The following is a 10,279-nucleotide window of genomic DNA, read 5'->3' as shown; positions in this document are numbered from 1 at the left end:
TACTTTGTCCTAAAGACCTGGAACACAGAATCATAGAATCAAGTAAGTTGGGAAAGACCTTTAAGATCATCAACTCCAACCTTTACCCCAGGACTGCCAAGTCACCACTTGAAGTTCATGTTCACGTGTTTAAACGCTCATGTGTCGCTATAAACATGTTTTTCTACTGTAGGAAAAGCATCAAAAACATTAAAACAAAAGATTAGATAGCTTTCATGTATTTTAGTCTCTATGAGTTGCTTTAAAGAATGTACTGACTTAACACATTTCAAGTATAAAATAATTTCATATGGTTTAATTACAGCAGCAGCTTTTAATGTTTAGTATGAGAAAGACTGTTCATATTATGGAATAAATACTAGTATTTATTTGTTCCTTTTATGACCATCTCCAAAAAAATACTTCATAACAGACAAGCACTCTAAGAACACAGTTTACAATACTCATTTACTGAGAATAGAGCAGATACAGTTTTCTTGTACAGGTATATGCATCCTTTGAATTCTGTACTGCAGGTGCCTTCTGTCTTTCACAAAGGGGAGGAAAAGTAATTCTTTGCTCAATATATGCATGAAAGATATACGGAAAGCCTATAGGAGCAACAAGGTTATGACATTTATAGGTTCCCAATAAAACCATTCCTTCCTTTCCACTTCAGTGAAGATATGCAACATAACAAGTTGTTATCTGTTACGAACTATGACTTCAGCTTGGTTTGGTTACAACGGGTGAAAATAGATAAATCAGATTTTCAGCTGGGTGAACAGAATCCCAATAAATAAGCAGATCTCCTGGGGTCCTTACAGAATTTTTCCTGACTGTGCAGATAAAAATTCAAGGCTCCACTGAATACATAAGGTGTATTGAAAGTTTCTAGGATGATAATACTCCAGTGCAAAAGACACCACAGTGCAATAGAATCCCCCTAATAGGAGATATTTTAACCCCTATTAGCATATGAGAAGAACAAACTATGCACATCTAAACACCACAAGACATACACCAAAAAAATTCAGAAAAACACTTTGTTATCTTTTTTTTATTACAAAATGACACTTGGTGTTAACTGCATACAATAGCATGGGCTGTCAGTGTTGCATAGCTGCTCCTATGTGAGGCAACAACTGCACTAACCAGAAACAGGTCACTTCATATCTACTACAACTAAGTTACCTGCAGTTATTACTGCACCATCTGGTGTGACTGTTAGGAACCAGGAGTGGTTAAGCCACGGCATAAGAAATTGGTTTATTGCCTTGTAAGTATCAGGTATAGCTTTATCATAGAACCATAGAATGGCTTGGGTTGGAAGGGACCTTAAACGATCATCTAATTACAGCCCTCCTGCCATGGAGGGGGGGATACCTCTCATTAGACCAAGATGCCCAAAGCCCCATCCAACCCACCCTCGAACACTTCCATAGATGGCTATTAATGTTATTATGTATCTATAACTAGGAAATACAACCTTTATGTAGTACATTTCAATAATTAAGCTTTAATATATTTCCTGACTGCATCTAAAGATATCACCAGTAGCAGCAGCGACCTGAAGACTATACAGCACTCTGCACTCCTCTTTTATTGCAGTATGTCTTCACCAGACTATAAATATTACTCTGTATTTTAAACTAGCTGATAACTCTGCTTAGCACTGCTTTAGAACAGCTTGAGAACTTAACACTGTTTTCTTCCATGTTCAGTTACTGCTGCTTGTCTGTCAGTGTGCCCTGTTCAGTGGCTGAGCTGTGCTTGTTTTTAAGGGACCTTCCAATGTATCTCCAGTATTCCTTTCGGATGGTGTCTTTTTCTTTAGCCAGAATTTCACACAACTATAAAAGAAAATTGAAAGATTGGAGTTATACCAAAAGTTTGCAGAATCTTTAATTATCTTTATAAAATGTATACAATATATGGTTCACCCCGTAATAGAAACACCTTTTCCAGCAACAATTGTTTTATTAACCCCATTTGCAACTGCCTGATGACCTCAAACTGATGCTGACTCCAACTGGTAATCAAGCAATCTGACACAAAACTGCACAAAAATATCTCCAGTCCTATTTCAGTTACAGCTGCTTCCCCATTACTGCTTTCCGTGCCTACTACTCGTTATCTTCCCCAGACTGTTCAGCCAAAAGTATACTACAGTATATTTCTGACTTCCTAAGAAGCTTGATTTTCTTTTAGTGATCTAGTAGGCTGTACACTTCATTCAAAGCAGAGGTGGAACACCCTGCTCTTGAATCTTCAGTACTTCTGATGGACTGACAGGAGACATTTGGTTATGGCTTTTCAATTAGCAGACTGTCATAAAAGGATTCTCCATGCAAGTCAATAACCTTCTCTCCCAAGATGTTAGAATTGGTGCTATACTTCTACTTGCTCAGATTTTTGTTTTATTTTGATCTGGGTATGCAGTGAGGCACAGCAGAGATCAACCCTACTCACATAACATTTTGTGTAAAATTTGTATCATATGAACACTATCTACAAATGTTCTAGTCAATTCACTTTTGTTATGCAGGAGACATTGCCTTAATCAGTGAACCAGAGCAAACTCTATGAATCTGGGACATACTACTACACTTATTTACACTCTTGTCCTGGAATACAACAAAAGGAAAAATGCTGAGAACGAACCATGCTGGAACACAGAGACTCCAGGCAAGAACTGCGGTTCTAGTTAGATTTCAGTCTGTTGTAGAGTGAATGAATATTAGTTTTATAAAAACAACACTGTAAACAGTTTCAAGAAGCTCCCCAAATATGAAGCTCAAGGAGATACATAGCAGTGCTAAAAGTCATATATTCTCTGTAGGAAATGGTGCTGACAACCCTAACTGATGTTGCCACTGCCTGCTGGCTTTTAGGCTTATTCTGCCAGCTTTCTTAGAAAGAGCCAAGTGCAAAGGCTCTTGAGATTCTGTTTAGATACAGACACTCTGAGAACAAGATTCACTAACCCACAGAGAAGAAAGGTAATCCCATGCTAGCTTTGCAGCATAACAATACCTTGACTGTTGAAATACCTTTCTTCTACAGGCAGTATTAGAAACCTTTTGTTTACTAATAGGTGAAGAAAGCTTACAGTGATTCTGTATCTGGCAAATTATTAACTACAGATAAATTCATGAGACCCTCGTGATTATCTGGCTTTCATGTTCAACTCTTCATAGAACTCCAGTGATTAACAAGTAACCTGTTTTGTTTAAAAAAATCAATCCCATTTTGTTGAGATATAAACCAAGAGAACAATAGATGGCACCCTTGAGAAACAAAACCAAATCCTCAAAACATACCTCTAATGCCTTGTTTAGTGTTTCTTCCTTGTTATCACACTGGTTTTCAAGCATATCTTCATACATGTCCACAAGAAATGCAATCAGATAAGGTGAACTGTGGCTAGGCTGTAAGTTCAACAGTTGCTCTAACAGATTTGGATACTGAGAAAGACCACGATCCTGTAGAATCCTAAAGCAGAGGTTAAAAGGCTTGAAGCATAACACTGGGAAACACACTGTGAAGAATTTTATTTCCGTTATGGCTCCTTTATGTGGAGGTCAGTTTTGAAATAAGGGTGCTAATACAAGTAAGGCAGAAAGTAAGCAGCATTCAGCAACAATACAGCTTCATGTTGTAATTATGCTCATTTGAAGAGAAATTATACTGAAATCATAGTCATTAGTTCTTATTCCATGCTCTTGAAAGCAGTAACATTACAGGTCAAGTTTTTAAAAGCATGAGAAGTACTTGCAGTCCTCTGGTAAGAGGCACAAGGCCAGATACTTAGTGGAAAGTTGTGGAGGAACCACGTTAATATATTAACCCGTTGTGGAGGTTTCTGCCCACCTGCTTGAGAACACAACGCTAGAATGAACAACAACAAGCTCTTTCCAGTTAAGAGCCAGGCATAAGATACCTTCTACAGATACTCTTTGCCCACAGAGAATGATGCCTTACCCTTTTAAATAGTTCCAAGCACTCTCATTATGTGGTACTGCAGTGATCATCTCAAGAGTGTATCTGGAGAAAAAGATGAATGCAACCATTAACAGTGCAGTGAGAAATTACCTGAATGTGCTCAGATGCTCCCAAATGCATCACTCTAGTCTGCATTTCAGTCTCTTTTTGCAGATCATCTCAGCTGGGCCATAGATGAAAAATGCCACGTAATACAATCGCCACAAGTCTCAAAGAGAACATAATGAGAACTGTTTTAAATTTGCTGCATTTTATACAATTCTGAGACAGTTCTCAAAATTATGAGCAATCACACTAAGAAACAACATGATGTACTCTCCTGGTAAACTGACAGAATAATTTGTGCCCTCATAAGAAATATCAAGTGACTGAAAACGGCTAGCACAATTGAAGCCGAGGGTGAGCTATGTTAATAGGACTGCACATTATATATTCTGTATCTACTTGCAGAACGTTTTTCATGATGTTGAGCTTGAGCAAACACAGAGGAAGGCAGAGCTTGAGCTTTCACCTCATGCTCTCTTCTGCAGTAGCTCTAATAAAGTAGATGTTAGGCAACTCCTTTAAAACCAAGCAATGAGAGGCGCTTGCCATGCAGCTGCAAAGCCACATTTCATCTTCACAGAACATTTACCTTCTGCCCTTCCCCAGCATAACCAGGCATTCAGCTGATTTTCAGATACTGATAAAAAAATTCTATAACCAGCACTGAGAGAAAAAAAAACCAAACCAAAACCACACCACAACTCTAATACTTTTTTAACCTTCTGCAGTCACTATATCAAGCAACAACCAGCCCAACTACAGTTCTATAAAATCAGGGAAGTCTTAATCTTAGTCTGATACTTGAAATGGTATCCTATTATCCTGAACACAGCACCATGTATCAAGGTCTTAGATCAAGGGAGGATGACAGATCTAACCTCTGGAGAGAAAAAGCTGGAAATATCCAAGCCTAAGTCATGGAAATGGTTCGGATTTATTAATCTTCAGGAAGGTTATAAACTGGAAATAAAACTTTTTTTTTTGTTATGCAAAAAAAGCAGTTTGCAAAGGCAAGCCTGAAAGGTGGTGTGGCGTGAGATCCTCTATGAGCAACGTACCAAGGGACCTATTCAGAGACTCATTCTTACTCATAAAGAACAACTCAAATATTTGTAGTACCTTCTTTTCATTGCCTCTTCACTTCAAACTTCTCATAACCATCAACCCTGATCAGCAGTTTGTGATGTGAAAACCATACAAGAGAGCTTCCCTTGCCACCACAGTAGAATAGATGGCTAGAGGCCCAGTTTCTCTTCAGCTATAAGCATACCACTCTGGGAGTTTCCAAAGCCCATCTTCCCTGAAACAAGCCAGCTAATACAAGTAGTTGTCTTCATGCTGACCACATACCCTTGAAGGCTCTTTTCTTTCCCAGCTGCATTATATTCCTCACAAAAGGCAATTCCTCCTCCTACAATACATATCCACATTAACTTTAAATCATTGTGGCTACTGTACTACTAAAACAGCTGTTCAGTACTACACTGAGAGTGCCTCTCCTTCCAAGCTTTCTAGGGATAGGATGCAAAATACTAATGAATGGCAAAGTTTACGTGGTTCCAGTGACACAGATTTTCTTGCAGGTTGTTCCACTATCACTCATTGACTAAGAAAGGCCAGAAGTTTTGTTTGTACAATAAACAGCAGGGCAGGAAGACAGACTTGTGAGAATAGCTTGCCTGGGGTAAGCACAGCTTGCTTCAGTACTACTCAACAAGTCAGTGGTACTGAACACATCTGTATATGCACTAACGTTTCATCTGCTGTGACAGTGAGCCCAGGAAAGACAAGCCCACAGAGACTGCCAAAGTACTGATTTGTTTTCATGTAATGAAGAATGCTTAATGTGAGCATGAATAATGTTACTAACTGGACTTCTCTGTCTAGAACTGCTGGATCATCATAGCCTGTAGTGTTGAAGATTACAAAGTGCCGCTGGTTCCAAACAGAGTTGTTTCTCACATCTTCCCTCAAAAGCTGGTCTACATATTCCAGTTCATTGTCCCATAACTTGAACTCCTATGGAAAGGGAAGAAAGAGAGACTATCACAACCAAATATTTCTGTTTTCTTTAATATATTCTCCTTTCTCCCAGGTTCTCTGAACATTATATACACAAGCTTTTTAAAGGAAATTAACAAAGATTAAAAAACAGGTGTATGAGGAACACACTACACTATTCAGTTGCACACAATGGTATTACGTCATTATTAAATTCACACAGATAAAAGTAAGTAACCAGTAACAGGCCTTTTGGAACTTGCTCCTAAAAGTTAAGTTCATTGTTTATACCACACAGTAAAGTGCAATTGTTCCGCCCCCTTTAGCCTTAGAAACAAAGTGCCAAATGCAATTCAGATTGTATTTAAGAAACAAAACTCTAGAACTTAAGCAAGTTGTTTATTTAATCAACAGTTCTGTAGATACAATACCTGAATAACCCACTGTCTGTGTTGCCAAGCATGGTAATTTTTGGCATCCTGGTTAAGAATGTCAGCTATGAACTCAAGCTCTTGGGATGGATCCTGCAGCCACTCCACCAACACCCGTCTGTGATGCCTAATGACAAGAGGAAGAAACTATTTTTAGAATAGTCTAAATTTTTTTTGTGAGCATATGGTCTGTATTTAAACAGCATAGGGCAACTGTACTATTTAGAAAAAAATTAGTTAAATACTTCAAATTATATACAATAACCAAAACATTTCTCTTGGCTCTAATTAACATACAATATATACTTATAATGTAATGGATTCTATCTACATATACACATTGGCCAATCACCTCCTTTTTGATGAGCTATGTTTACTTGAAGTAACACATTTCCACTTTTAACACTGACGGCCAAAGTCTTGAGCAGAATAAAATCTTCTATATAATTTATCTGTTTTAGCACAATATGGCTGTTCTGCCTACTCTCCCCCTCACTTCAAAACCCAACAACAGGTAAGCAATCTCCAAAACCCAGTAAAAGGAAACACACACATTTCTATCTGTTCTTCTGTTTGCCTTTTCATGAGTAATTTTTTTTATCTGTCAGACTTTTTAGCATGTCATAATCACATACTTAGAGCAAACAGTTAAAGAGTACTGTGGCAGCGATGCTGATGAAATTCCATTTAAATCTTCCAGTACTGCCACTGAAGCAGATGCAGAAAGCAACTCTTAACAACTTTTAGGATCAATGATCACAACTGATTCTTGGCAATTTAAAACCCCAAATCTATCTACAAACACATTCAGAACTGAAAAGAAAACATAGTATTACCAGACTTGATAGTTCTTTGGCTGATCTTCAATGATAGCTGTAATATACTTCAGTTCCTCATGGAGATCCTTTCCCAAGGACTGCAGGAGGACTCTCCGGAAATGCCTGCAAGAAAGTCAAGCATTTGAAGGCTGCAACCTGGCTTTGCTAAAATTCACAGAGGAGGACACGGTAGAACCTTTATTCACAGTACTTCTAATAGATACTGACTTAAAAAGAGTGCAAAACACTATCCAGTTCTGCTAAAGGCCATTCAATTATCCAACAGCAGAGAACTGGAATTATACTGGTTCTAACAGTATGTTACCTTAGAGCACAGAAATCCTGTTTCAACTTCTGACTACCCACACTAGTCTTGTCCTCACAGAAACTATGGCTTATGTGCTTAGAATAACGTAAACTTTCTGATTTTATGCAAGTTAGCAGAGTAAAGCCATACAAGAGGTACTTCTTAGCACTCAGGAGTTAAAAGGTCCTACTCTGAATATTATACATTCACTATTTATTCATTACCTAATTGCACATTACCTGACAAATCTTCTAAAATGCTCTACTTAGTAAGCATACACAGGGAAACTGTGAAAGCTCCATCCCTGGCGGTGTTAAAGGCCATGCTGGACAGAGCCTTGGGTGACATGGTTTAGTGTAAGGTGTCCTTGCCCACGGCAGCGGGGTTGGAACTAGATGACCTTAAGGTCCTTTCCAATCCTAACTATTCTATGATTCGATGATTCTATTTAGCAAGATATAGTAGTTATCATGGCTTTATGACTCTTGAAGCCAACTGGAGGCATTTTCAGCATCTTGCCAAAGTCTCATTACTAGATGGCCTTGGCACCTGATCTGTTTTAAAACAAAGTTCTTCTTGCAGCTAATCCTAACCTGACTGGTAATATTCTCAAAGCCTAATGCATGAAAACCACCGAATCGAAATGAGACACAGAAAATACTGAATAAAGGCTTTCTTCAGAAGCTCACTGGAAGTCAACACCACTTCTCTGTGTCATGCTCTGATTAGACTAATACATTTTTTAAAGACATAAAACGCCAGCAATCAACTAATGGTAGAAATAATCCCAAGATTATCACTTACCATACTGTGTAGTTTGCAGCATTTAACTCGATGGCATCTGCTGTTAGTTTGAAGGCTCTTTCACTTCGTTCATCCCGCTGGAGAACAGCCCGGAAGTAATCATAGACATCTCGAACTAAATAAATAAGAGCATCTTACCCAAGGCTATGAAACAATGGCCTGATTAGGGGGTAAGGTTAGCAATCTTTTGATGTTACTTTCTATTTTTTTGTACTTTAAATATACCTCTTTAAAATGACAGCTACATACCACTCTGACAGCACTACTAAATGGTATTAGTATACTGAAAAGCTGCAGAAATATCTTAAAAGTACACCACCTGAACAGCATCCAAAACAATCAGAAAAGTTCCTTGCTCCTTATGCTATTTGCCCAGATGTGAGAGCTTCAAATGTTCCTTTGCTACTTGTGGGCTAGAAATGCCTTATTATGTGAACTAGACTGTCTGAACGAGATCTCTTCAGTCATACGATTTTAAAATAAAACTTTGGCTATTAACATCTCAGGTGAAGATCCAACTTCAGACATGTCTGGTGAAAACATCACACACAACCACCATTACATAATAAACACTAATTTCTTCACCGTACTGCTCTAGGAGGTTTGTTATCCAAAATGAGAAATCTCACTTTAACAACGCTAAAGACAGATACAAATTTAGCCACTCTAAAGTTGTGATTGTAGAACATACTTAAAACTTACATTTTTCACTGTAGATGATTTGAACAACAGGATTTGGCCCATCATTTTGAGGGATTGGTTCAATATCTGCCCATTCCTTCCTGTCCCTGTTAATACATTTTTTGTTTCTTTTCAATGCTTCTAAAAAGGACAAAATGCTACTTAAATCAATATAGGCACAAATCTATGTATAAAAACACATCCTCATTCCCAAAGTTCACTATTATTGTCATCATGTCATTTGGCCCCTCACTACAAGAGAGACATTGAGTTGCTGGAGTGGGTCTAGAGAAGGACAATGAAGCTGGTGATGGGCCTGGAGCACAAGTCTTATAAGAAGTGGCTGAGGGAACCAGGTATGTTTAGTCTGGAAAACAGAAGGCTCAGAGGGGACCTTATCGTTCTCTACAACTACCTGAAAGGAGGTTGTAGTGAGGTGGGGTTGGTCTCTTCTCCCAACTAACAAGTGATAACATAAGATGAAACGGCCTCAACCTGCACCAGGGAAGGTTTAGATTCGATTTAGGAAAAATTTCTTCACGGAGAGGGTGCTCAGGCATTGGAACAGGCTGCCCAGGGAAGTGGTGCAATCACCGACCCTGAAAGTGCTCAAACAACGTGTAGATGAGGCCCTCAGTGACATGATTTAGTGGAGGCCTTGGCAGTCCTGGGGTAATGGTTGGACTTCATAATCTTAAAGGTCTTTTCCAATCTACTTGGTTCTATGATCCTATTGTCTGCAACAGAGATGAGCACATAAACAAGTAAAGGAGGTGTTGACACATGTGACCGGATCAGAACCCAATGGAAGCACAACCTGGGGGAGGGAAGGGACCCACCATCCCGCCCGCAAGCTGCCACGGGTCCGAGCAGGTCGCTACACCCGACGCTTTCCGCGTTCGTCCCCGCAAGGCCTTCTGCTCCCGCCGGCGACGCTATAGCCTTGTGAGGGGAACAGCCGTACCTGTAGAGCACATAGCCGGCGTCCTCCACATCCTCCTCCTCTTCCAGCAGCTGCCCAAAGTCGCCCTCCGACTCGCCACCGACTTCACCCTCTGGCTGCAGTTCCGTGGCCACTACCCCATCCGCCGCCATCACCTCACGGCTGCTTCCGGGGCCTGGCCGGAACCATTGAGGCGGGCACGGCGGAGGGGCCAGAGCAGTCGCGTGGCTCGACAGCGCCTCCCGGGGTGCGGAGGGCGAGCGGG

At 39.7% G+C, this 10,279-nt stretch overlaps 1 protein-coding gene across 2 annotated transcripts; it reads right to left on the bottom strand.

The window, feature by feature from the left end:
- Positions 1-342: 342 nt before the first annotated feature.
- On the bottom strand, positions 343-10,188 carry FNTA (farnesyltransferase, CAAX box, subunit alpha). Of its 2 annotated transcripts, none has more exons than XM_031054327.2 (9): positions 10,036-10,188; positions 9,093-9,178; positions 8,391-8,505; positions 7,298-7,402; positions 6,462-6,588; positions 5,900-6,048; positions 3,964-4,026; positions 3,303-3,474; positions 343-1,832 (listed from the first exon to the last, which is right to left on the bottom strand). In XM_031054327.2, exons 1-9 carry the CDS (start codon positions 10,164-10,166, stop codon positions 1,704-1,706), a joined length of 1,077 nt encoding a protein of 358 aa, XP_030910187.1. In that variant the 5' UTR covers positions 10,167-10,188; the 3' UTR covers positions 343-1,703. The 2 variants fall into 2 exon arrangements, with proteins under 2 accessions (XP_030910187.1, XP_030910188.1); XM_031054328.2 differs by having other exon boundaries at positions 9,093-9,212; positions 10,036-10,162.
- Between the last annotated feature and the right edge of the window lie 91 nt (positions 10,189-10,279).

Source organism: Melopsittacus undulatus, chromosome Z (assembly GCF_012275295.1).
Source record: "Melopsittacus undulatus isolate bMelUnd1 chromosome Z, bMelUnd1.mat.Z, whole genome shotgun sequence".
Lineage (NCBI taxonomy): Eukaryota > Metazoa > Chordata > Aves > Psittaciformes > Psittaculidae > Melopsittacus > Melopsittacus undulatus.
This window is presented reverse-complemented; position numbering and strand designations above follow the sequence as displayed.

Bases quoted from the DNA above. Each gene is read 5' to 3' on its own strand.
- FNTA (XM_031054327.2), bottom strand. From the start codon at position 10,166: ATGGCGGCGGATGGGGTAGTGGCCACGGAACTGCAGCCAGAGGGTGAA. The intron at 6,049-6,461 runs GTATTGTATCTA...CCCTTTCCATAG, and splicing joins ACAGACAGTGGGTTATTCAG to GAGTTCAAGTTATGGGACAA. The intron at 1,833-3,302 runs GTATGTTTTGAG...TTTCTTTTATAG, and splicing joins CACTAAACAAGGCATTAGAG to TTGTGTGAAATTCTGGCTAA.